Source organism: Larimichthys crocea, chromosome VIII (assembly GCF_000972845.2).
Source record: "Larimichthys crocea isolate SSNF chromosome VIII, L_crocea_2.0, whole genome shotgun sequence".
NCBI classification, from domain to species: Eukaryota; Metazoa; Chordata; class Actinopteri; family Sciaenidae; genus Larimichthys; species Larimichthys crocea.
The window spans coordinates 19709347-19737324 of NC_040018.1; the positions used below are offsets into that span (position 1 = coordinate 19709347).

Genomic DNA, 27978 nt, shown 5'->3' on the forward strand with positions numbered 1-27978 from the left:
ATCATACACAGAAAAGTTATTACAGAGTTGAACGATCATAAGGATAACACATTTTGAGGGATATGTTTTGAACACATTGCACGTTAGGAAATGCATCAGACTGCCTGTACACGATATTGTACACAGCAAATATTTCTGCTTCATTGGCAAATCGTAGAACAAAATAGTTTACATACTTTTTGTGGTATATAATCCATTTCATGATTAAGGCAAAACCATAATGCACTGGCCAAAGAGGATTAACCATAAAAATTATGCTCTTAGTGTCTGAGTGTAGAAGCTGGGAATTTAACTTCCTGAAGTGGCTCAATATTGGTTACATCTGCTACATACACTGCCCGGTGCTTATACTGTATATACATCATGTTGCCCACCAGGGGAGTTAGGTGATAATAAGCAAAGCATAAAAACCAATCTCTCCAGACTGAAAACATGTGTCCCAGCTCCATCAGAAATCAGCAAGTAATCTTGTATCAGTTTGACTCCAACTCATCCAGATCTCTAATATTTGTCATTTAGTGGCTACATAAAACATCAGAGCACATGATTCAACGTTAGCCAGTCCCACTTTTCCCCTCCTTTATTTGCAGTCTTTTAATTTAATTTTAAATAATTCCAAAACCTAAATTTGAATTGTTAAGATTTTCATGAAAACAAACAAACAAATTTTTATACTATTTATGGTCAACGTTTTTTCTGCATATAGCTATTCCACATGTTTACATTCAGTAATTATTAGGTTTCAGTGTAGTGGCGGAGTCTGCCACTACCATGCTGGATTCAAATCTACCAGCAATGAAATTTTAAGGATTACAACTTTAAAATAAATGATCATGCAGCTAGTGGATTAGCAGATTAACTTTTAAGATTTAAACAGGTTGAAGAACTGTCGACAAACTGCAGTTATGTGCAGTTGTCTCCTTGACTGAGCAGAAAAGTGGGAGTCGATCATCATGTGTCAAATGTGACCACCGTCTCTCATGAATGAGAGCCTTTGTATACTGCACATTCCCATTAGGATATAACTAAATATCATATCTGTATATTCTCTCATCTGTTTATTCTGTGGTTGAAAATAACTTTATCATAAATTGGTATTTAAGACGATAAATAACATATAAATACTCTGTAACTATATAAATAAAACCTCTCTGGGCTTCTACTCAGTCTCTAATAACGATTATACACAACGAGTCCATTGGGGAGCACATACTAGAAGGGCACAGCCTACTGTGTCTAATACAAATAATAGTATATGTACATTATGATATACTGTTCCTGTACACTTCATATGAGGGTTGAGAAAGAGAGTGAGATCCTCTTCATGATGAAGTTTTGGGCTCGATTCTCAGAGACGCTTCATACAGGCTCTCCTCATCCAGCGCTCTACTGCTGTCCAGCAAGTACTTTGCAACCTGAATCAATAATGAACACAGACATTTGTTGAAATGGGCAGAACAGATGTTGAATAACAGCATTTATACCTGCTCTTTGTGAAAATATAAAACATTTCACCCGTGGTCAATTCAATGAGTTCTGCCCATTTTGGCAGGAAACCAGCCTTTCTTATTGATTTGGTTCCCAAAATAAAATTTAGAACTTAAACTTACAATGAGAGCCTAAAATTGATAGATCTCTGGAACCAAACAAGAGAAATGAAAACTGGATGCTGTTATTAAATTAATAATATAATAAAAATAATTTCCACTGCACAATATTGTTTTCCACAGGCAATCAATGACTAGTAATTAAAGATGCACATTATTCCCAGTAGCGTGTGGCTAGTACATTTTAATCTTACTTGCTACTTGCAGCTACTTTGTTCAGGTTTAGCAGAAATTCAATATTGGCCAAGTGGGAGTCTTTTAATGTTAAAATTGTAAAAATGATAAGGGATAATATCTTTTAGTAAACATTACAGCTTATACCCTGTACGAAAACTGAAATTAAATGGCAATACTAGTCAAGCAATACTTCCAAAGAAGTAATCAAAGTATAAAAGTATAAAATGCAGAATATAATGCAAGCAGGTAAATAATAGCCTCACCTTTGGTTGATAATCAATCTTGTAAGCTGTTTGCTGAAACTGTCGTATCTCTCTGATAATGTGAGATATCTGAAGACAAAGTAAATAAAATCATAGAAAATTCAACACTTCAGGGTAAAGACAAACCAAAATATTGTATATTCAAACCAGAAACAATAAAGCAGATTGTTCTTGAACAGGTTGGTGTTCTTTACCATTCTCATCTTGGAGAAGTTGACCAGGTTGTCCTCAGTGTAGTTGGGTGTCCCCTCCTCGATGAAGGCCAGGTCAGTCAGGTACATTCCCAGGTAGGGAACACAGGGGGGGTCACAGCTGAGGGCAAAAGGTGGGTCAGGTACAAAAATATAAAAGGGAAAAAACGATTCACTACAATGTGTGAGCAGAGTGAAGAGAAAAGCTTCAGATACTTACTTCTTCAGAGCTTCTCTCAGGTTTTTGAATCGTCCCTCTGATGACACAAGCTTCTGTAACTTGTCGATCACAGTCTTTGTCTGGAAAATGGATCAAAGCAAAACTGTTGCTGCCACTGTTTATTAAAGTTTTTAAAACTGTGTACAATGTTGTGCAAAATTACCATTATCAGCTTCTCTAAGGGCATCTTGTCTTTATTTCATTGTATCTCCTTTTCTAAGTTTCCAGCTTTGTTATTTTAAAATAAAGCTCGGGGGCAATTAGCTTAGCTCAGCATAAAAATGGGAAATGGTTAGACTAAATTTGCCAGCACCTGTGATGCTTACTTAAGTTATATCTCATTTGGTTAACCTGTGCAACACCCGTGTAAAGTGTAAAAATAAAACTTTTTTTAGGAAGTTACATAACAATTTACATATTGGCGGGGTGCACTGACTTCCTGGAGGCGGAGAAGTTTGGTTTACAGGTTTCTTGACTGAAATTTAGGGATTACCTGGAAACGAAACTGTAACACAAGAATTCCTGCACCTCTGAAATACTGGTTTACGTCACAGCTAAAAGAACATGTCAGAAAAAATACCTGCTTGGAGACTTTCAGCCAGGTCTTCTTGAGGCGGAAGATAGAGCTGCGATTGAGGGAGGACGTGATCTCCAGCATGGCGTTGTAGTTGTGGAGGCAGCGGCAGATGTCAGCCACCGCCACCCATTTCTCGATCACTGCCACTCGCATGTTGACATCGTCCCAGTGGAGGATCTCTGTGGCGATCCTGTTGCTGATCTGACAAAAGAACAGGAAAATAAATAGTGACAATAATAATAACTATCTATATAATCTATCTATCTATCTATCTATCTATCTATCTATCTATCTATCTATCTTTGTATTCTTAATACCAGTGAAGACATACATCATTGAAATGTTTTGTTGTTTTCATAATGTACGGCGTTCTCTCGTTCTTGTCGTTCTTCATCCAGCCTTGACCAAAGAATTCCCTGTAGAAAGAAAATAACGTTTTTCAAATGATCGACAATGAAAAACATTTGTGTTTGTGTGTTTGTACACATGTATGTGCGTGCACTCACTCATATGGGATGACCTTGAAGACCAGGTGGTCCAGCAGTGTGAGTTGCTCAGCTATCTCCAGGGCAGAGTGGCTCTCAAACGGCTCGGTCTTACAGTCCTCCATTGCCTGATAAACAGACACAAAAACACACACAGAGACACACAGTGAAAAGCATTTTCACAACTAAAGCACACATCATTTCTACAAGACACTCAGTCATTTCAAGAAGTGTTTTTTTTAATATATATACTGAAAAAGGCTTTTGTAATCTCCCTCTCACCATCTGTGTGATCTCTTCCAGGGTGACCTGGTTGTCTCCAGGGTCCTCCTGAGTGAGAGTCCTACATGCAAAAAGAAGAAAGGTGCCATTATTTTACAGTTTTGTCCACAATTGCCATGACCTAAATAGACGTAAATGGATTTCACTTGTCTGAAAGTACCCAACTTGACCCAGAACAGCGGGTATTCATTTCTCTTTTTCACCAGTTTGGGTTACAGGCACTTTTGGCTTCAGCTTCACAGGCTGATACTTTTCAGCAGCATTACTACAGGTTGGTTAGATCACACACATACCATACTGGGGTTCAATCTAGTTTTTTACATGTTGTTCCAATGTAAAACCTTTCACAAAGTGCTATTTTCTCTAGCTCCACTACCAGTGTCCGGGTACATTATGGGGTCCACCAGGGCTTAGATTTAGGCCAGGACCTGGGTTGATGTACTGTATCTCAAGTTGTCCAGTTTTATATTACTGTGACTGATTGTTGTTATCAGAAATATGTTTTGTTTTGTTTTTTCTTCAGGGTGCTGGCAAACAGATGTGTCATATATGACTGCATGTACGATCCAGCGGCGATAACGGAAAACCAACCTAATAATGTTGGCAGCTGCCTTTCTTTCCTGTGTCAGGAGCTCTGGGTCATGCATCACCTCCTCAAGGAAGCCAATTACTCGCATCTTCAGCTCTGTGTTCAGCTCAAAGTCCTGAGGAACAACAGCAGAGTCATTACAGAAGTGTTGTTTTGTTTTGTTTTTTCTTCTGCAAAGGCAGAGAAAGATGGAAAGAAACAAAGAAAAAGATGAAGAAAAAGGTGAAGTATACCTGCGAGTGTTTGGAGACCCAGTGACGCAGCACATTCAGGACTCTGTTTGTGGCAGCTCTTCTGATAACAAATTCTTTGTCCCCATTTCTCTGGTCTGTAGGAAAACCTGGAAGCAGATTTCATGAAATTATAGTCAAACTGAGTTCCCACACTACATGGCACTCAGCTATGTGATATAACACTATAACCTTTATCTGCTCAATGTTTCCTTTATGTTTTGATACTTTATTTTTACATACAGAAACAGTGTTTATTTATTAATAAAAATGAAAGTTAATATCACTGACATGAATGTTTAAATGATGAACAGATTGGGACTGCATATCTGGTAATTTGTTTTAAGGCCCCCTGGTGGTCATGTGGTACTACACGCTTATGCTTTAGACCAACGATGACTTGATCTTCACAATCTTTTCGCAGAAGTGTGGATTAATAATCCAACCAAAAAATTAACTGCAGGAATTAATTCTGTTTTTACAAATGTATCTGTTATCTAAAAGCGTTGGTTTTTGAGGTGATGATATTTTAGCTACAGTAATCAGATTACAGTAGATTACTTTTAATTCATCTAAATGAGAGGGACTCTCTGTTGATGACCAGAACTATAATCCTCTCATGATGTGACTGACCTGTGCTGGCGAGCGACATACGTCGGTACTTCTCCTTAGTCGGAGTGCCTTCGTTGGCACCAGCAGTGGCAATGGCGAAGGCCGAAGCGGCAGAAAGGGCACTGCGGTTATTGTCCAGTTCCCGGCAAGATGACACCACCATGCCATTGTTAAAGGAAAACAGGGAAAACTCTACAGGGAGGGAAGCAAAACACAGATATTTAAAGATTAAAGTACAGACTTGTGATATTTATATATTTATGATATGCACCATTTCCAAGCCTCTGACACATTTAGGCTGAAAGGGAAATTGAAGGTGGCTCATAGGTTAGTTGATTATTGGTGATTTGATTCCTTCTGTGAAGTGCAGTGGACAGACTATACTGCTATAGTGTATGATCAGTTAAGCTGTTGACCAGTGGAGGGCAACAGAGAACTAAAACAGATCCAGCGCAGTGTGTCCTGCAGCTCGTGCAGTGACGGTGTACACTCCACTGTGTCTGCCTCTCTGCCTCCCTCCTTTCTCCCTGCCTTCCTCCGTTCAGCCGGGGGCGGTGTAGAAGAACATGTACATCGTTGCTAAGGTACAAGGTTTCCTTCCACCTACTCACACAAGGCACTGGCTTCCCTTGTATCCAGCACCGTGGGAAGAGAACACACTGGGGATGAATTGTGCCTGACTACCTACGGGGTGGATGCTCCCTCTCTGTGCAGTACGGGGAGGGCCAGGAGGCTGTGGGTGGTTTTTATCAAGACCTTATTTGGCTATAGTTATGCTTGTCATTTTCTGAAAAAAAGTTTGCTATACAGTCTACTGTAGCAGGATTTACTTAGCTCTAAGAATTACTTTCTTCATCTCTGCCTCTTTGCACTTGCGTAATCTGACGCTGCGGGATGGTAAAAATGGATCTGATCACTGACATCTTGATATAATTGATTTGTTGGCATCTTTTAAGATTAAGCAAAAGTACTGAAGGTGCTTTGTAAAGATCAAGCAATAATGACAGTTGAAATGTTAACTATGTGTGAATGTTTCAATTGTATTAAAACCATACCATACTGAAATACACTTCTCACCCTCATCGGTATACAGTAAATATGAAGCTACAGCCAGCATTGGTCAATTTAGCTTAGCACATAGACCGGAAACAAGGAGAAACCTGGTTCCACAGTTCACTTATTAACAATGTGGCTGTGGTTTTATGGTCGGTTATGTGCCGGATCTTTTCTTAGCTGTGCACAGCACTGGTGGCCTGGCAACCTTTCAGTAATGACAAGAGTAACAGAGTAACAGAGCCTGGCCAAAAATAAATCCAGCATAGCTCCCATAAAAATGTATTTTAATACTTTGTTTTTTGTATGAATTAAACATATGTATCTCATATGTTTTATTAATTGGGGTTAATTAGGTATTGTCAAACTATTGCCTCTGTAGCCACTGCTGACTCTTAAACAGAAACAGAAACATCCTTCTGCTATAAGTCTTTTTGATTCATTTCCACTGGACAATTGCTCTTTTTTAATTTGATTTAGTTTCAGTTTAACTGCTCATTTCATCTTAAGTCATGTGATCTGCCAGTTGGAACGATTAATTCAAGGGTTCATAGAGGCGGTAACATAAGAAAAGCAGGCCTGTTAAATGCGCTTCATGTTACCACTGGTTTTTGCTATTGACATGATCTATTATTATTGATTTTATTTTGTCATATTCACATTCGCCAAGACGCTCTGCTGGCAAGTACCGTATGACACTAAGCACTATGCTAATGTAGTTTGCCAGCTCTTACATTCTTGCCAAGTTACTTAACATTCTTGCCAACTCATTTGTTTTTTAACTGGTGGGTTGGGATTCAAAAGTAGATCACAAGATGTTCTAAAAGGGTCTCAGATATAGAACAGCTTAAACAGAACAACAATGGGGACCCAACATAATGAGAGCGAGACAGAGTCATACTGTACCAGAGTTCTTTGACTTGACGTTCTTGGGTGTTGATGGTGACTTGGGAGGAGACATTTCTGCTTCAGTTTCATCACTTTGACTTGGGTCTTCATCGCACTCCTCTCTCACAGACAGATCTGGACAAAAAAAAAAAGTGTTTCATAATCAAGAGCAAGAAGAACAAGAACAAAAAGAAGAACAAGAACAGGAAGAGTGCTCTTATACATGAAAAATATACATCAGTGCCACTGTACAACCTCAATGGGATAGACAAAAGTTGTTCTAGTATAAGCAGAGGATGCCTTCAAGATATGAGCACGGTGGAAAATACTACCACAGTACATGTGAACCTCATTAAAACTGAACAAAATCCCTCGGACAGTGATTCTGACCTTGCTTGTTAAGGACAGACTCCTCAGCCTTGCCTTCATTTTTGGCTTCTCCGTCATCAGCGATTTTGCTGGCCATGGTGCTGGACACGTAGAGTTTGTTGATGTCGAGGGTGGTCTTACTGAAGGGTGACATGGTGGTGTGCATACTTGCATAGCCATTGGGAGAACAGCTGAGTGCAGCCAGGTCCAGGGCTTTGCCCCCTGTGATGATGGGGATGTTAAGCGAAAGCTTGCGACGGCGGTTGGGTGAGGACGTCTTGGTGATGGAGAGGGGAGGAGGGGAGGAGAACTTGCGGCTGGCACGTGGCGACGTGGGTGGCTCGCCGTAGAGGAGTTTGTTGTTCTGGCTGCTGGCAAAGAAAAGCTCCAAAGAACTGCAGGGAAGGAGAGAATTAAAGGGAGGAGGAAAAAGGAGGGACAGGTGAGAAACACTGAGTGATGAAGAGCAACTTTCACTACCAAAAAACAACACTTTCTGGATTTGGAGCTATTATTTCCAGTGACCTGAATAGAAGAGAGTGGAAAGGGGAGAACTGGTGATAATGGGGGTGCATGGCGCACTTGGTGTCTGTACACAGAAGAAGCAGAGAGGGAACACATTAACCACAGGGCTCTTTGGGAGCTCCTGCCTCTTTTATTTAAGCTACATTGTTTAAGACAGCATCCTCCTTGCACTGAGAGCCACCCCCTCTGAAGGCCTATAAATAGCATGTCAAGTGACAGTGTGGGAGGCACGGGTGCTGCCAACAGCAACCAGCCCAGGGGAGGCCCACAGAGACATGGGGAGAGAGAAACATAGAGAAACGGGGAGTCTGATAGAGATGGAGAGAGAAAGTAGGAGAAAGAGACAGAGGTGCAGTGCAAAAAAAAAAGAGAGAGAGAGAGAGAGAGAGAGAGAGAGAGAGAGAGAGAGAAAAGCAGGGGCAAAAACAGTGAGACTGAGAGGGAGGGGGCGAGAGAGGAGCAACATAGTGGATATGGATTCCACCACAGCGAAGGCTGTTGGCTGGGAGTGGGCGAATGGGAAGCCTCCAGCTCTGTGTGGTGTTAGCTGCAGCCATGTTGTGTCTCCTCACCTAAATTTGCAAAACAGTAAAGAAGATGAGAGGAGCAAAGATGGGTATGTGGGAGGGAAGATGCAGGTTGGGAGGATAGAGAAGGAAGTAGTCAAAATGAGAAAGAAAGAAAGTGGGGAGTCAAGAGAGGACACAAGTAAAGCTGGGGAAGAGGAAAGACGGGGAGATAATAAGACAAAAAGAAAAAAGGGAGAGGAGGAGAGCATGGTCTGGGTGCAAAACACCGCCATCAATATTTAATACCATAGAGTCGCTGCAGATGATGGGAGAAAGGGAGAGAGAGAGAGGGAGAGAGGGAGAAGACGAGGAGAGAGGGAGAGGGTGGGGTCCTGCAGCAGAGTGAAGGGTTGCCATGGTGACAGCGCAGCAAAGAGAGGAATGGTCAGACTTGTGGAAAGAAAAATAAAAGTGAGAGAATGGAAAAGGGTGAAGAGAGGAATGAGAAAGAAGAGGAGGGGTTAGGGAGAGGTGGGTGGACGCAGGACCCAATTAACTGTGATGGTGGACAGAAGAAAGAGGAGTGGATGTGCTACTGTGACCTCTCACTGCCTTTCCTCTAGTCCCTTCTCACCTGGACTGGCTATGATAGCATGATGGGCTGCTTAGAGACAGTCCACGTGAGAGCAAAAACAAATCCAGACACCGGGGAAGTCCCACCTTTTCACTGCACCATTACAGCACTGTTGCTGCATCCTCAGGAGAGAATATGTGGAAATTTCAAACTTTGCTCTTTTCTTTTCCGGCTGTCACAAGCTACAGGGATTGGCCTCACGGTAAGGTGCTTGGAGGAGCTTAATGGTAACAAACCATTTTAGCTCTGCTGTTTAAAGGTGTCCACCTAAACTCTGACAGAGAATATGCAGGGACAGGTAAAATTATAGAAACACTTCAGGAGGAAGGACTACAGTAACTCTGAAGTAACTTTATCACAGTTGCAAACACTGCTACAGAGCTGGGCCATGCACAGGTCCTCTGTTTTATCTGCTGCTTATGCTGGTTGATGTATTTTTATATTTTTATATTTATTTGGCTGATGATGCACTTTGATTTGCATTGTTGTTGAAACAAATAAATTGGTCTTCCATGCCTTCAGTTTTTTAAATGATGCATCTGGATTTTGATCACCTTTAATTTGTCCTTGGAACTCAGCTAGTTGTCCCTGTTTACTGTAACAAAACTAAGAGTCAACAGCCATGCTAACAAGGCTGTGATTAGACACAGTGGTGCTTTGAGCTATATAGAGGGGACATAACCAAGTGCAGGCCAACTAATTCCAAACTCGAGACTTCAAAATGTTTGTCCACAAACCAATGGAATCATCCAGTACTGATATAGATAAAATATATTCGTTAGTGTGTTCATAAACATTTCATATCAGTGAGCTCATAAAATCTCTAACTAATCCTCTTAGACACACTTAGGGGATCACTTACCGTGCAGGGATGGCACTGATGGGCTTCTTGTAGATGGTGATGAGCTTGTCCAGCACTACGTCAGCGCTGGTGAAGACGCGGTAAGAGTGTAGGAAGGTGTTCAAGAAGTCAATGGAGAGGAAGCGCAAGTCAGTCAGCCTCTCCAACAAACGCTCCACGCTGGCATAGCGGATCTGCAGCACCTTGCAGGAGTTCATCATCTTGCTGAAGCGAATGTCGACATCGTCACAGTACAAGCTGGTGTCCGACCTGTGTTGAAGTTTAAATGAGGTTAGGAATGTTACTCACAGGGATTTAGCTGCTTGTACTTATGCAGCCCTCCATTTAGTGTACTTAATTGGTCATGTGTGAGTCAGTGCGTAGAGCATTAACATTGCTGTGGATAGGATAGTTTCCCCCACTGGAAAAAAAAAAATACACACCCATGCAAATTAATTAAAACATTTTAACCACAAGAATAAAAATGAAATACATAAACTCTAATGTTCTGCAAAGTGCTATGTTAGCGTTGCATGCAGATGGCTTCAGAATGAGTAGCACAATTTTTCAGCTACAATGTTGTTTGGTTGTGTGTGACCAATTTAGACCTTTAAAGTGAAGAGATTTAAAGAACATGCTGTCTGTCTGTTAGGTTTAAGTAAGGGCTAGACTTATGATATGTTATGTTACTGAGGGTCCTAACAAGTATATAATTACAAATGTGTGAACAAACATGCTTGTCATGTATTCATGTAATCACAATGCCAATCTCTGTACATGTGCATTCCTGTGTGGTGTCTGACTCTTACTTAATCATCTGTGGCACGGTGACTTTACTGTTTTCCTCGAAGGCGTTCATCATCAGGCCATTGCAGCGGATGTTGTCAATGCACTGTAAGGCAAGCAGAGAGAAGGTAGTCTGTAAGCAGGAATAATTAACAGTGTTTTCCTGTTTTGGTCTTTCTAATGATTATGATTAAGTCCCAAAATGTATTTCATCGTATGGAACTTCCACTTCTGTACTGACTGACTTAAGTTTTAGTCATTGCTGTTTATTGCTGCAGCCTGTACTCTCCCTAAACTCTCCCTCATTTACATCACATTACCTGACTGATGTCGCTTGTCCATGCTGACTTCTCCTGTCGGGATGAAGCCACCAGAATGACGGTGTAGGGCTGGCTGTCTTTTGGCTCCACCATCAATTTAAAGTCCAGGTGCTCTGTGTCCTGGCCAGTCCGCTCCCCTTTGGCTGTAAGACACAAATTCAACAATTTTACTGTAACAGGGAAGAATAAAATATTCTCACACACCATTATAAAAAAAGAACTAGAGTTAAAGAAGAGTAAATGTTTTTCTGTTCATGACTGTATGTAAGTCAAGAGGGTCAAATTTCGATTTAGATTATATTTGTATAATGATACATGTAATTTATATTAGTTTATACATTTAGAAACATTTACTATTGAATCAAAATGTCAGAAAAATCCCATCTCATGAGAATCTTGCCTGGCACTGAAGATCATCGAGGAGTTTGTGATTTTTTCACATGGTCTTGCCAATACTGAGACACATTCTGAACATCGCCCAGCCAGTATTGAGCTCAACATTAAAAATACAAGTGTCATGATCAGTAAAGCTCTTCACACTGAGCTAAAGATGATTTTCACCACTATCTGTTGCAAAATAAAGCCTGTATGAAAGCCTTCTTCTGAAAAATAAATTCCGACATTGATCTAAAGGCAGCAGCAGATATGTGTTTTCCATCTGCAGCCTCTAATTTGGAAAGTGTGGCATGAAAACACAAGACTGTTATACACAATGATCCACTGTGGTTACCTGATTAAATCATGTACAACCAACACCACTCAACCAATCAACAATTACGATGTCGATTGCTTTGGTTAAATTTAAAGGTGGAAGGTCAAATATCAATAAAAAAATCTTTCGAGAAGAAAGTGTAAAACAAGTGTACAGCTCTCTGGATAGTAAACAGGATTATTATGGACAATTGTTTGCACTCATCAGAAACTCATCAGAAAAACTATTTAAAATATTTAGTTGCAGTTTTATTGTACTGAATCATTGTAACTTTTTCCTTTTTGCTACCACCAACCTAACTGTAGGCGGAAATGATGCAACTACCAGGAGTAAGGATAATATTAATGAAATACTCTGCATGAACAAGTACCTATTAGTTTATACAACGGCTTCTACCAAAAAAAAGTAAAATCATGAAACTCAGGGCAAAATAATATGTCAAAAACTTTAGATTTCAACTACTACATACAATGCATATACTTTTCTACATATACATATTAAGAAAACATTTCAATATACTATATGCTGTAACTTACACTCATCGTCTGTCCCCTCTGGCTCCTCCATCAGTGTGCAGTCTATGAGAGAGACCACTCCATTCTGTGACAGGGTCGAAAGGTCACATGGAAATTGTTACCAGCTAATAAACAGCACATTATTAAAAAACTGTATGTTATTTAAAATGTATAAATATTGAAGATCCTTTAGTATTAAACATGTGAATGGTTGTTACACAATGGTTGTCTTCAAACTTTTGCTATCCCACATAGTCTCACCCCAGGCTCATGGAACTCTAGTTACCAGTTTTGGGAAGATTGGTCTGCTTTATAGTATAATTTAAAACAAAAGTTTACCACAATTTATTGGGTTGTACTTTTTTAGTATCGGGTCCTCTAGAGTACAATTATACTGTACCTTAGTGATGTGAAGTTTTCCCCCAGAGCCGCGGGTACAGATAATAAGATGTTTGGAGAAGAGGAAACATTGTCTCTCGCCTTCTTTCTTGAGAGACAGAGAGCCCAATCGCCCTCTCGTAATCTTCCCTTTCTCGCTCATCGGCACTTGGATCAGAGAGCCTGTGGAGTGTCACACACACACACACACATATACTCATACACACATAATAAAACACATAAAAGTTTTCACATATATATATATATATGTGTGTGTGTGTGTGTGTGTGTGTGTGTGTGTATATGTGTGTATATGTGTGTATATATAGGGAGTTGTCATATCAGAACATGAACTTGTGGTCATGTTGTAATGCATGAGTCTGATGGTGTTTAATGTATGTTGAAGAATGATTTTTGACTATAATACAATTCTCCCTTTATCAGTATGACAACTGCACCTAGGGTATATTTTTTGAACATTTTGTGTAGCATGATGTAGCAGATGGTCATGATTATAGTCTCCATCTTGATTATAGTGTGCACCTTTGTACATTTGTTGTTATTTGTTGTTTTATGTTGAAATAGTCCTTTGTATGTGTTTTGTAACTTTCTGTCTTTGTCTGTTTTCCAGACAGCTTTGATTGTCTGCCTGTTCACCTGTTTCTACTTATCCTCACTTAAGCAGTCTGTTTAGTCTCTGTGTGTTCCTTTGTCTCAGTGCCAGTTTGTCTTTGTCCATGTGTCAACTTCCAGCTTTTTGCCTAAATTGTTTTTCCCAGAGTTTGGACTTTGACTTTGTTTTTCTTTGTGTTGGACTGCTTTCCTGGTTTTGACCCTTGCCTGTCTCACCATCCCCTAAGCACATAGTGTGATATTTGTGTTTTGACTTTGCAAGTCACACTATAAGTTCACTCCTGCTACAAGGATGTTCATGTCACTCCAGATGTTCTCAATGACGTCCAAAAGAGGACATTGATTAGAGGTCATATCAAATATTTTCCTTGAGGTTTGCAAGTTATGTTGCATGCAGTGTTGGACAAGTTACTTACTAATGCTGATCAGTAATGTCATTACTTTTTCAGTAATACGATTGTGAGGGACTGCAATCAGAAAGAGTCAATAGCTTTTAGCAGTGGGGCTCCTCACTGGCGACCTTTTTTAACTCAGCTGTCAGACACAATATTAACACTATAAAAGCCACAAACAGTTAAAATGTGATAGATGTAAATTATAAATAAAAGGCTGCTTGAATTAATTTAGTTTAAGGCTTTAAAGAGTGAGGTGTCCCACAATAATAACCTTAATTTTTTGGACTATAAAGTTAGCAAACAAACCATACCGTCTTTTGTATTTCTAATTTTCAATGTCGGTGTTTTCTGATCGTGAAACAAACTTACCTTGCCTAACAAATGTCTGACTGGTGTCCAACAACACTTCACAACCCTCCACAATCATCCGCTCGATAGCTAGGTTCTTCCTTATGTTCTCCGTCTCACTGACCTCATCATGCATGATTCTAAAAGAACAACAAATACTCATGAAATCAGGTACTCCATCATTCAGTGAACAAGGTTAAAATGATTAAAACAAGCAAAACCTTTCTTTAAATACAACACAGTTTTAGATCCAACAAAGCACAAAGTCTCTTTGAGATGTAGCAAATACTGTAATACAATATAAAATGTATTTTCCATTGCTTGATTGACTGACCTACCTGGAAAGTTCCTCCAGTTTTGACTTGGCGTAGTCCAAACTGTTTCGCTCCACATGCTCATGGGGGGTGTGAGCCAGCAACTCATGCAATGTCAGGATGTAACGAGGGATCTGAGAGAGAAGCAGATGTTTGGAGCACTTGTTCAAACTTTAAAAGGTCAAAAGAATTAAAGTTGTTTAGAAAACTGTGTTAAGTGTCTCAACTCTAATGGCACTGGACTGGTAATTAGTTGGTCATTAGGACTATCAATGGTTTGTCTGAAAAGCATAATAAACATCATCTTTGAAATCAATAAAATGCTTTCCCTATGACTTTGACTCCCCCTTTTACCAGGGGGCTAATAACACTGGCACTTTTGTTCACTTTCACTTGAAACATAAAACATTTTCAATAAATATACCATGAAACATGATATTTCAGATTTGTAGGAAGGCTCTGGGTTGCTATGCAATACTAATGTCTCATATTTACAGTACTTGCAGGTCAGTTAATTTAGGTCAGTACTTCAACAGAAAAGTTGAAGACTGCATACCATACTGTATATGATTCATATGACATCATGTTGTTGGAGCACTAAGACCTAGTGTCAAATACATATTGTGGAATAAACTGTTGAATAAAAATGAAAGGAAGAAAGGTAGATTTAAAAAGCTGTGTGTGAACTGCAGTCGTCCACATCGTAACACTGAATGTTACCTGAAACATGGGATAAGTGAGAAAGGTCTCCAGCGTCCTCTCCTCACAGTCAGGCTTGGCCTCATACTGCTTCAGCAGCTTGTCGAAGTCTCGGTTCTGTTTGCAGTGGGCCAGGATCTGCAGGCTGTACTGGTGGTTCCTGACAAACTCCTGGTAGATGTTCAGCATAGGCAGCAAGATGTCAAACAGGTCAGCTGTGAAGAGAAGCAGACATCTTCATGAATACAATATATTTCGTTTATTTCATTTATAAAGTATATTTCCTGTGTATTAATTGTAAAATATATTATCTTTATTATCTATTTTTTAGAGTCAGTTGTAAAACTTTCTGTAAACACTTAAATTGACTGTGGGGTCGTCTCTATGTCGCTTACCCAGCACCAGTGTTGGCCAGCTGGCTATCCTGGCCTTCAAGCCTTGGTAGAAGATCTGATGGAGGAACATGATGGTCTCACTGATAAAACAAATAAGCAAAACGGTGGTCATAAACTATTGTTTCTCCCTCTCTTGTTCACAAGTGTTGGCAGCTCCCGCTGTGCCGAGTCACACCACTATCACAACCAGTCTCACCACCAGCCACCTGTTAAGGAAGATGCTGCTGACATCGTCATGCGTGATGGGCGGCTTCTTGGAGCTGGCAGCCATGCGGAGTGGTCGCAGGAAGTTGTTGACCAGGATGTGAAGTTGCTGAACGTATTCGGCCTCGGCCTCCAGCATGCTGAACACCACCTGGTTCCTCTTCCTCATGCTTTCGGCATGGGGTGACCGGATGTAGTCCTGGATGATGGTTTTCCACTTCCTGCGGCAAATCCAACCTCGCAGGAAACTCTGGACCTGTAACAACAAAGTTTAGCACACACAGGTTAAGCTTTCTATGACTGTTTGTACATGCATTTCTAAGGTAATACTTCCTGTTAGTAAATGGTTAATGGTTGTGTGAAAAGAGCAACCTGCTATGGTTGTAATCAACTGCTGATGAGAGTGCTGAGTGAACCAAAACAGCAAAGTTGTGGACCAAAACACTTTGCTGAAAGACACTAGAATACTAGAGCTGAATCAGAAAATAATTCATCGCATAATTTGCAGCTTTAAAGTAGCTGGATTTCCAAAACTTTCCAAACCCTCCAGCTTTATTAAGAAGGCACCTGCCTCAGTAGAGCTGAACCAGTCAGTGGTTATAGTGGATGAGGCACCTCTTGCTGCAAATGCGAACATCCCTGAATAAATGAAAGTTAAAAATAAAACCTGCAGGTGCCCAGAGATGATATAATATTTGAAAATCTGTTTCAGAAACATATCTGGCAACATTTAGGTTTCAAAATACAGTTTTTTTGTTGTTTTTTTCAGGCTGTTGCCAGGTTGGATTTAAACTGTATGTACAGATTGTGTGTGTGCGTAGATTGTGTTTTATAGATGATCTTCGGTGATGTCTGACAAATAAACAAAACCTTTGGATCTGTATGCCAGTTTCATCAATTGTGAGGGCAAGAAGGAGAAACAACAACACAAAAGGCCGCTGGGATGATGCCCTTCATTGTCAACAGGTCGTCAGAAACCATACGTATTCCTACTGGAACATATCAATCTTACTGCATTTTTTTTTCTTTTCTTTTTTTTTTCAATGACGTTTCACCTAATAAAAATAACTGGACACTTTCTCAGTTGAAACTGCACCAAAGCAGTCGGATCTTACCTTTTTGATCTTCTTGATCTCTGTGTCATCTTCACTGGGAGGTACCTCTGGATTTGACTGGATCTTCTCATTGTCTTTGAGCAGTCCAGCGATCTGAAATACAACACATATCAAACATCGGATTAGCTGTATAGGCTAAGATGAGTACTTCATATTGTATGCAGCTAAAATGATCTTGGTCACGTCTCCTCTCTGTGTTTTTATTATGATTATGAATGCTTTATACAATGTTTTTTTTTTATTATTTGGTTACTGTTTGGTTATGGTCCATTAGCTGATTTCAAAGAATATATTTTAGTGAACAAACTGTACCAGCTGCTTAAAAAACTTTTCTATTTCATGTTATTCAATCTTGTTTCATTTACTCCCATTAGAATGACACAGTGTATGAATAAGAAAAGAACAGCTTTTAATAAAGGATAGAAATGAAACAAAACAACCCAAAGTCCATTACTACGATACGTTTTAGCCATGAAAAGTGAAACGGTTGATTATCATTTTCTGGTGCAGGTTGCAGTTGCACGTACAATAGATGCTGATTCATGCATATTGAAAACATTCAACTGAATTAGAGCGAGCCATTAGCACATTAAAGAGAGATGCATTTGATCTAGTTTAGACTGAATAATTAGGATAAAAAATACTCAACAGTATTGCAGAGGATATCCCTGGGGCGCTGCAAGCTAACATGCTCACCACGAACTCACATTTGTAATCTGGGTCATGACCTTTGTCCTAGCCTCTCTTTCTGTCTTCATACTCGACTCCTTCCATCTTTTGTCTCCCTCTCCACTGTGTGCCATAGAGTAGCACAAAACACTCACACATACACAGGTATTACTGACACGAAATTACAAGGCAAGTTACCTCTGATTTTAGTCGCTCTATCTCGATTTCCCCATCCTCTATCTGTTGTCGAAGTTGCTTGGCAACCGTTTTCTCCGTCTCCACTATTTGGAGTAGATGGAGATACTTCTGCATGAGGGTCTCATGCTCTGTAGCCAGGTTCCTGTAACTATACAGACACACACACACACATTGTAAGGACCTCATTAACGCATGTTTCATGGGCTCTCCATAGATTTATCAAAGCAAAAGCAGACCTCTGATCAGCATGTGCTTGAACCACAGACGTTACGTCCACACACAGAGCACAGGCACTTTCAATTCTTCAAATACTTGCAGGCTTAGCAAACCATATGTAGAGGCTGCTTCTGCATGAGCAACAATTCTGCACAGTACACAGTTCAACAAAGGGATTTGGTTTAATCTGATTCAACATCACACAATGGGAATGTGCTGAAATACATAAATAGTAAACTTGAATAGTGCACTCAGTAGAATACAGAGCTCAACCAAACAACAGAGGGTGAAGCACCTACTGCAGTGCTACGAAATTTTTTCAGAGCAACTAGTGGATTTGCAGTTTTTAATAAAGTGCTTTATAAGTGTATAAGTCTTTTTGTACAGTACTGTCCCAGTTTTGGGAATGGCTGTTGCATTGTATCCAAGCACTCTGCTCGCCTAATGAAATATACTTAATAGAGAAACAGTAACAGTACCATTGTTATTTATTTACAACATTTTGTTATTTATTCAGAACATTTTGTTGTAACACAGTACACAAAATAAAATCTAGTTATCTTTGTTTTTAGCCAAGCTGTCACTCCACCACTTATCCCTAAAGCAGAAACCAGATTTCAAGCTGAAGAAACTGCTGATCACTTGCTGCCCCTAACGGTTGATTTAAGAGGGGTGAGAAGTCAGCAGTCAGTATAAAACAGAGCGGTCAATAAAAAAATACGTTTTTCAAGGTTTTCCAAAAATTATAAATCTCCACAACCACAATCTCCTTGATAAGTCATAAATGTGCACATAAATATTAAGCTGATGGGTCCAATAGTGTGCCAGAGTAGCTGCGGACTGATACACACACAGTGATGTTGATAGGTTTTCAGGTCATCTGGGTGGGTCTATAATATAGTTTGCATTTTTTTTTTTACAAATTGTGGTGTGAATATTGTAAAGTTGAGTCGATGTTGTATGTATAGAATTATGGTTAGATTTATGTATGTCAGTCAGAATATTACAGAACATTTGGACATTTGAACAGTTAAATAAGTCACAAGTTTTCCTGTATTTTATTTTATTTCTCAGTGACCCACTTTTTCTTTATAAACAAACTCATGTATATTTGTTATTTTAAAGCCATCTTTGCCCTCTTTGGCTTAGAGCAGGCTGTTTTAAGTATAGTGAAAAAGTCTGACCAAATTCTTTTTGCATAGGTTACACTTTAAAGTTTCCAATGTATGCTCGCCTAAGAATATTTATCAGTTACTTTTTTCGAAATCCACATATATAACTCTTCAAATTGGCATAAATTAAATCAACAACACCCGGATAAAAATGCCAGGAGTTCAGTTTTTATGAAAACAAAATTATGACTGGTGTGTTAACTGCATGCCAAATTAATCAGAACACACAAGGCCAAATTGCCTCCTAAGTTACCATATGACCGGTTGCTGACAAGCAATGTAGCATTTAAAAGGCTATTTTTAAATGATGTCTGGCGCAGTGCTCACTCCACATAACACACCAGGTCTACTCTACATTACTTCAGGCAAACCAAATAAGGCCAAACCAAAGAGACCAATGAGGACAAAATAACATTACTGATCTGTTTTAACCGAATATTCTGTGGTCTAGCTAAACCACCAAATGTCAGCACGTTTGTATGTTTCCACTACCAAGCCTGTTTGTAACCGGCACCGACACCTGTGTCCCCGTGCTCTGTGAAACACACAGAGAGACGAGAAAAGAGACACAACGTGTCAGCGATCTAGCAGCATGAGCTCATATGGACACAGACATGTATGCACACACACCTGATAAATCATTGTATTATTTATGGCATCCACACATCAGAAACCTAAAAAAAAACAATATAATGGTATGTAAATACACATTTCATTGCCCTGCTGTGTATTACATGCGTACGGGCCAACTTACTTGGGTACAGTAAGTGCTGCTGCCTTGACGGAGCATTAATCAATGTAATCTTCAATGAGTCCAATCAATTGACCTTTTGCCATACAAATGCACACTGCTGACATTTAGAGTGATTGTATTGCTTGGCTTTCGTGGCCCTCTTTTGTCTCTGAATTTTAAAGGGGCATTTCACTCATTATACATCACAGGACTTCATGCATCAAACCTAATACATTTTATTTTATATGGAGGTTTTCTAAAGTATAATAATAACAGGCATCTACACAATAATCCAGTCGAGGAAATCTTAAAAGAGCTAGTACTCTGTCTCACGGGGCTTTCACACCAAAAGGGCAAGTTCGACATTAAACAGAGCAAGGCCATTATTTCAAAAGGAGAGAGCAGCTGCACTCTCTCAGGAAGCTGCACAAACCATAACGATGTACGCTGCGTTGATTTTACATCAGGTTGTGTGGCAAAAGTTCAATTAAATTCAACCTTGACCCCAAATACACCGACCTCCTCATCGCACATCTAATGATATTCAAGCAGTGAGAGGAAGTGGAAATTATAGCGATAACTGAGAGAAAAAGAGAAAAATGGTGAGTAAGACTTGAGTACAAATCTCAATCCTGGAAGAATATATCAGAGACGACAGAGATACCAGATTATGAAATTAATAATGTGATTCTCTTGTGGGTCTTAAGCATATCCTAGTCAGCAGTTTTGTGGTTTGTACATTATCTCAGACTTAATCAGACTTTTGAAGCTAACAGAAATGTTTTTACACTAGAAGCAGGGTCCAGCAAACCACCAAAGGAAATAATTTAAATATATTAAAAATAAATAATTCCGTCTTTTTAATTAAGGTCAAATTGTACTTAGGATGCTAACATTTTAAACTTAGATTGTTACCATGGTTAACATTGCACCTAAACGTCAGCATGGTAACATTGTGGTTGTGAGTATGTTAGTCATCACAAATAATGTCTTTCAATGTGTTTTTTTAAAATGTAGTAATAGCCTTTTTTCATTATTATTATTTTCAAAACAATCTAGTCTGCATGTCATGGGACATGTCATGACAGCTTGTTGTTAGTAGAGAGTACTGAAGGACCACACCAGCATCTAATTGAACCCAAGTGACATTTGCAGGTACATTTACGTGCTGTTTACCATGCTGCAGCTGAGAAGCTAATTTGCTATCTAAGCTGCACACTGACATTAGCGGTGCACTTGTCCTCACTGAGTTTTTGTTTGGATGCCTGTTCAACATAATGTTTGAAAGTTGGATAAGAAGGAGACTTGGCGGGAAAGTTGATGTCTGTTAATGCTTGTTCCTTAGTGTCTGTGGCTCTTGTAAATGTGTAGCATGCTGCAGTCAGTGCAACCTTTTGACTGGCTGTATCCAAGTATAGTCTTCACCTTTGTATTGCATTCCTTTGAATTAATGCAAAACTACTTGACACCATCATGAATCTAAAAAAATTCAAATTTCTTTCTTGAGGTTTTGGATTTCTTTGGAAAAGAGAACACAGAACAAGTGATCTCCAGATGCAGGTATGTAGCTATAGCAGACACAAAATTCAACTTGAAATATCAGGTTGTAAGTTATTGTATTAAGTTAATAGTATTGTGATTGCCCATTTTAAACCTTGTAGCTACATTTTTTGGTGATATTAATGCCTCCCAATAAGTTAAAGTTATACATGTTAATCCATGTTTTTTTCAACCTGATCCAAAAATAAAAATGTTTAAAATGATTGATGCTACATCACAACAGAGTACTACACACAAATATTCTCAGCACAGTCTTCCTCCTCAGAACATCCTCAGCTGAATGAATTCATGTAGGTGAGAGGTCATGTGTGAGAGGTACCTGGCCTGTGTGATGGCAGCCACCCACTCATCACAGTCCTTGACGTCCTCTGTGCGCAGCTCCAAAGCCTTCTGGTTGTCATGATTGAACGTGACAGTGAAGTAATACTGGAAAACGACATCACAGAAAGAGTCAAATATTTGTTCAGCACGTATACATAGAATATATTCAAGGATGTGTCCTTGGTGAGCTGCAGGAAAACCTTGCATGATTTGTAATCATTAACTGGCTATTTCCTTAAAGCTACATTTTTTTGGTATTGAAGTTGTACGTGTACACACATGCATGTCCATGTGTGAGTACGAGTGGGGGAGGGAGGGAAGAGTCTTGAGAGATTCATTATAAAGCCTCTGTGCATTCAGTCTGTAACCTGGCAACTCACCTCTGAATTGGTGGAAGCCTCTCGACTGACGCCATGTTTAGTTTAGTTTTGTTTTGCTTTGTACTGGTGATTCGGCTGTGTTTTAGTGACACAAACACCTCTGGGTCCTCACCCCTTTTTACTCCCTCACCAATTATCTCCAATGACACTACAGCCTTAAAGGCTCAGTTATGGCAATTATGGCAAACGCATGTGGAATTGTTTTCTAATAGGCTTATCAGATAAAAATCCTCAAATCAACAAAGTGGTGGTCACTGCAATAATAGCACAGACAGCCTGTTTGTGGTAGAAACACATCAAATTATATAACACTGATGCATTGTAAATAGACCACCACAAATCCAATATATTGGATTTTTATCCCTCCCAAATGCCAAGAGCAAATCATTTGTGAAGGGGAGTAATGTTCCATATTTCCTGATGAGCAGCAGAATGGTCCTTTGTCAATAATGTGCTTCCCATCTCCCGCTTCCTGTGAGCTGGTGTGTCAAGCCTTTTAGGCTGCTATATTTAGCTCCACGTCACTATATTTTTTGCCACAGAGACATTACCTCTCGGTAAGTGAGACAACGTAGCCCGTAGTAAATCCTTGTTTAAAGTCTTTGAACGAAAACTGTTGAATTTCAGTTATATTCGAGAAAAAAGAGCAAAGATTAAATACATCGACTTATGTAAGAATGATGATGAAATTTTGACCTCTTAATAGAAAAAAATTTAATAGACTTTAACAACCCCATAAAAGAGTGTTTATTTTCTTTTTATCCTATCGTGTACTATATATTCCTTATAAATCTGTTTGGAGTCATGGTGACCCCACATTCTTTAACAACTCAATAAACCTACTTAACCTTTTTTTTATCACCTCGATATTTGACTTTTTAACATTTTAGGAGAATCACTTATAATGAACTAATGACATGTTTCAGTCTGCTACAGAAAATGTTGCCTTACTTCTGGTTAGACTCCAGAACACAGTTACATACAATGTATTTTTGAACACTCAACATCTATGATTAGTGCTAACAGTACTTATTTCAAACTGTCCTCCTAAATGCAGCAAAAGTCTATTTGGATTTCTGTTATTGGTGTTTTCATTAGAGGTGTGAGTCTAATTCTAATAAGCAATGCCTGACGAGAATAATGCACTATACGTCTTACTCTGTGCGTGATTTTTTGAATAACCCATATAACATATAAAACATCATTTCTCTCTTCATTGTAATTTATTTATTTTGTCATTAAATGTGCAAATCCAGTTTGAAGCAAAGGGAAACCATGACACTAAGTTTGTCTACTAATGTCAAAAGAAAAGATTATTGAATTAAACTTTTTTTTTTAATATTACAAATATATATTTGTGTTATTGCACGTGCAGAGGTGGGTCAGTGGGACCCCTAACAATGGGGAAGTCAAGCCAATAACAACAAAACACAGAGGTTAAGTACATTATGGTAGTGTTTGTTCATTGCATAATTTAAACCACCTGCAGGAAAATGTGACTAGTTTAACTCAAACAGAACTCATTAAAAAAGGAAAAATGTATTAACACACACTCTACACACTTCAAAATGGAAATATATTTGTTATATTGATACTCCAAATGTGCCAAACATATAAAAGATCACTGCTGATGCATGGATATATATATTCAACCAATACAAGCCTTTCATATACAAAGTGTTTCCTATGTAACCAACATGTTAATACATTCATGAACTGTAGATTTATAGAAAATTGAGCTCCTAAAATAATGTTGTTGTTTTTTTTTTCATTTTTCTTTTGTGAATGTGTTCATCATATAAATGAAACAAACAGTAAAAAGTATTTCCACTCCACCCCCCCCTCCTCCACCACCACCACCACCTAAGACGACCCATCTCACATTTCTCATATGCCCATATTTGCTGTACTTGCTAAGTGAAGCACAATGCCGAGGCATGTTGTTGCGCATTTCGTTGGCCCCTTCAAATGCACTTTTTCAGATGCAAATAGGGGTTGCCATAGTAACTGTGGGCTTAAACGTAGCTCGCCTTCTAAATGGGGAATAAGAACATTTAAAAAGTAGAACACTCCACAGAATACAATGAGAACGGAGAGACAGACGGAGAGGGAGGGAGAGAAAGATCTTTTGCCTTTTTTGAGGAGTGAGGGCTATAAAAAGCACTGTAGCCCTGCAAGGTGGCAGTTGGCTTGGCATCTATTCGCTGCATTGTCCCTCTCCCTGTCACACACAGATAAGATCCAGCACTCGCCCCGGCCATTCCTCCTGCAGCTCTGACACACACACACTCACACACAGACATACAGCACACGCACGAACAGCCGCTAACATGCCCAACAGAAAGCTGAAATCTGTTGTAATCTGCATATATAACAGGTTTCATGTCAGAAATCTACAGTAGCGTTGCCTCAGATGACCTCTGCAGTCTGCTCATTGACTCAAGTGTCGTTTTTTGTTTTTCCACGGTGGGGAAAGTGAAAAGAAAATCTGTATGCCCTCAGGCACCTGGAGCATTGATTAGTCTTTCTGTCCTCATTTCACCTTTTATAGATCAACATCGGCGTATAAGGGAGGACACGGGGGGCAAATATAGACTTCAAACAATGCACAAGAATCCCACAAGATGTACAGATGTGAACACATGTAGACATGTACAACGCTGGCATGATTGCACAAATTACCAGTTCTCACACATGAAAAGCATGTATACACATCCAAAATTTTATATACATGCGCACATTTAATGCAGCAAAATTTCACACCCCTACACAAATAACACAAAACTGAGAGAATTTATTCGTGACACATATTATGTAAAGGGACACGTGCAGAACAGAAGACTATGTTGTGCTAATTGAAGGCATTCAAATTAATTTAATTCATTGTTGAAATAAATTTACCAGAGCAGCCTGCATGAACAGCTGTCATTGTAGATGTCACTCAGTCCATATTTCATCCCCAGAACAGAGCCTGCCTTTTGTCCTGACATGGTTTTAAGGAATTAGGCTTTACAGTGAGCAAAATTTAAGAGTTTGAGTCATGAGAGTTATCTGCAATGCCAAAGCAAACATCTAATATGAGCTATATCTGATCTGGTTAATTTTAGGCAACTAGAACTACTTGGTGAAAAAAAAGAATAAAAGTCTCTTTTGCTACTTGCAGTGGAATCAAAGTTTACATTACTGCAAGATATCGCTTGTCAGGAAAATGTTTTTTTCCTGCTGAGGACTGTAAGCCCCAAAAATTCCAATAAAGGAAATAAAGGAAAATAAAGTGAAAAAAACAAAACATAAAATAAACATGCATTTACTGATTCAGAAACGTCTAAATTCTGTTGGCATCTGTACAGCATCCTATGTGTGATACTGATACTAATCCTGACAGCTCTGCCAACAGCGAGCAGAGGGCAAGTGTTTGAAGAACATGACGTGACAGCAGCGTTCAGCACCATGGACAGCGACACCAGGTACAGCTGATGGAAACAGCCACGTACAGTAACTGCAGGAACCAGTCACTCGTAATGAATTTACCCGGCTGATTATGATCGTAAACTAACTTATAACCAGACAACCTGCAGGAGGATGCATTTTCATCATGTAGAGGATGGTAAAAAGTTTCATTTGTACAGATTGCAGAATTGTAGGTAGTTTTTTTTTTTTTTTTTTAAATTACTCCAAAAGTTCACCCTGGTGAACACTCTACTTTGCTAAATTAAATGTTGCCTTTTATTTGTTGCATCAGTTTTGTTGGTATATTGTAAAAGTGTAACATGTTTGCAAGGCCTGTGTGTGCAAGTTTTCCAGGATTCATCGAGAAAATCTTCATACATGCAGTTAAAAAGATGAAGGACAGTACAATAAAATAGCTCTTATCCAGTGGCGCAATTGCCAAATTGAACTTAATGGCATTAGTGGCAGAAAAACTGACCACCTGTTTGCCTCTTAAACAACGATTGTGATGACAAGAGTGACCCATTACTTTGACTTTTGACTTTATGAGCTCTGCTGCAGGGAAAAGCAGAAGAGACTGCAGCTGGCAGAGCAGATTTCAGAAGGTGACTGCAGTCATAGCTCACAGCAGCTTGACCACTTCTCTGGCTCTTAAGTGCTTTTTTATGCCACAAGGTTTATTTCTTCCAGCAGAAGCCTTCCCTAACCCCTCCAAACTGTCTCGCTTTGAGGCAAGTATGCTTTCGCTGAGATTATTTCTGACTGTGTAACACTGGCATGGAGAACAAATAAATAAATAAATACATAAAATAGAGAGTGGAAACTGTTTAGACCTCACACATGTTAATCCATGGTACTAAATGCCTGGGGAATTAAAACGAATGGTGGGGGGATGTGCTGAGAGACAAAAGCATGCCTGGGACATGTTTGGTTTTCATTCATGTCTGTCGTTAACAACCCCATGATAATGAGAGAGCTATCAAATGAACCAAGCCGCTATGAACCGGGGAGACGCAGTTGCCAAGGTAGGATGCTATTAATATCAAGACAAGGAATTAAATCAATACGTCAAAACGACAGGGAAGGGGGCAGCTCTCCTCCGCAAGATGGCAACCTGCAAAGTTTGGATGCTGTTTAAGTTTACTCCGTACATATGAGCCTCCATCTCTGAAGCTTTGAGATGTTTAAAGATCCCAGAAAATAAATGTGCTGCAACAAATATTATGATGGTGGGAAGAAGAAGAAGAAGAAGAAGAAGAAGAAGTGGAAGGAGATAAACTAGTCCCCGTGTTTGCAAAGTTTGCACAGAGAACTGCGTTTATCCTGACGACTTTAAGCCGGTGTGTGTATTTGTGCATTTCGTGCATTTGATGAGTTTCCTCTGAGGCAGGCTTCGAGGCTATTTTAGTGCTGAATCGAGACAAACAATCAATCACTTAGAATGACGCCATTACGTAACAGTGAACGTCAAGTGAACATCTCCGGGACATTGTTTGCGTGATAAATAGGGATACAAAAAAAAACATTAAACAAAAAAAACAGCATTTTTGCTGCAAAGAGCTTCTCTGGTGAATGTTGCTTTAAGAGAAGCACACAGATAAAAGCAAGTTTCTCCCATCAGGAGAAACATTCATGAGTGCGTCCGTTCTCTGAGACGGATTACCTTCACAGTGTCAGTCAGTCAGACTTATGGGAGCTCCCCGTGTGATCGATATCTTACCTGCTTCTCTAAGCATTCCTTCGCTGACATAGATGGTTTCGGTGACGGTGCCCTGTCACAAACACATCCCTCCAACAGGTACAGCCCGGAGGGGCGTGAGCTGGAGTCGTTTTCGAAATAAAACAGCATATTCTGCAACAGAGCGAACCACTTTGAATGCCATTTTGTGTTGTCTGAGCTTTTCTTACTCAGGCAACCTCTCCTCGTCCCATCCTTCTTCGCCAAAAGAGCCAGATAGGTGATGTGGCCATCATTGAGTCTCATTCCTTTCTGCATTTTGGCTTTGAATCCGAGAGGAATCTGCGGGGATGCCTGCGGATTCTTACATGTTCTTCTTCTCAGCACCTCCGAAACACAGTCAGACTTGGTGGGCAGCAGCCCACTCCTGTGTGCCCATCCACAGTTGCCACACTAATGTCTGCAACGGCGTAAGAAAAGAGAAAAAAAACACACACACAGAGAGTAGAAGGAGAAGAAAAAGAAGAAGAAGACGAAATGGATGCAAGCAAAGAGTTAAAGTTACGCAATCAACTGCACAAATCCCACACTGCGAGAATACTACAGCAAACCCAGACGCCGTCTTAGAAAAGCCTCCCTCATGAGCCCGAGCCGCTCATCATGAGGACTGAGGTGTCCCCGTGTGGAGAGCTTACACACGCGCGCACAAGCCCGCGCTCGCACACACTCACACAG

The 27978-nt window shown here is 39.6% G+C and overlaps 1 protein-coding gene across 1 annotated transcript; it reads right to left on the reverse strand.

Moving 5' to 3' along the window:
- Nucleotides 1-612: 612 nt before the first annotated feature.
- On the reverse strand, nt 613-27978 carry LOC104920011 (ras-specific guanine nucleotide-releasing factor 1). Its single transcript, XM_019278903.2, has 27 exons — nt 27286-27978; nt 21734-21840; nt 17734-17881; nt 16867-16959; nt 15754-16007; nt 15548-15627; nt 15174-15367; nt 14478-14587; nt 14161-14279; nt 12786-12946; nt 12407-12470; nt 11159-11301; nt 10862-10944; nt 10074-10322; nt 7565-7938; nt 7193-7309; nt 5255-5425; nt 4625-4731; nt 4394-4506; nt 3803-3863; nt 3542-3648; nt 3367-3451; nt 3039-3236; nt 2459-2538; nt 2242-2359; nt 2048-2116; nt 613-1415 (listed from the first exon to the last, which is right to left on the reverse strand). The coding sequence occupies exons 1-27, from the start codon at nt 27559-27561 to the stop codon at nt 1323-1325; spliced, it is 3774 nt and encodes a 1257-aa protein (XP_019134448.1). The 5' UTR covers nt 27562-27978; the 3' UTR covers nt 613-1322.

What these genes read in the sequence shown, in the direction of transcription:
- LOC104920011 (XM_019278903.2), bottom strand. Translation starts at nt 27,561, where the DNA reads ATGCAGAAAGGAATGAGACTCAATGATGGCCACATCACCTATCTGGCT. An exon ending in TCACTTATCCCATGTTTCAG is followed by an intron (nt 14,588 to 15,173) that starts GTAACATTCAGT and finishes CTTCTCTCTCAG; the next exon opens with ATCCCTCGTTACATCCTGAC. An exon ending in GTCTGTCCTTAACAAGCAAG is followed by an intron (nt 7,310 to 7,564) that starts GTCAGAATCACT and finishes TTTTTTGTCCAG; the next exon opens with ATCTGTCTGTGAGAGAGGAG.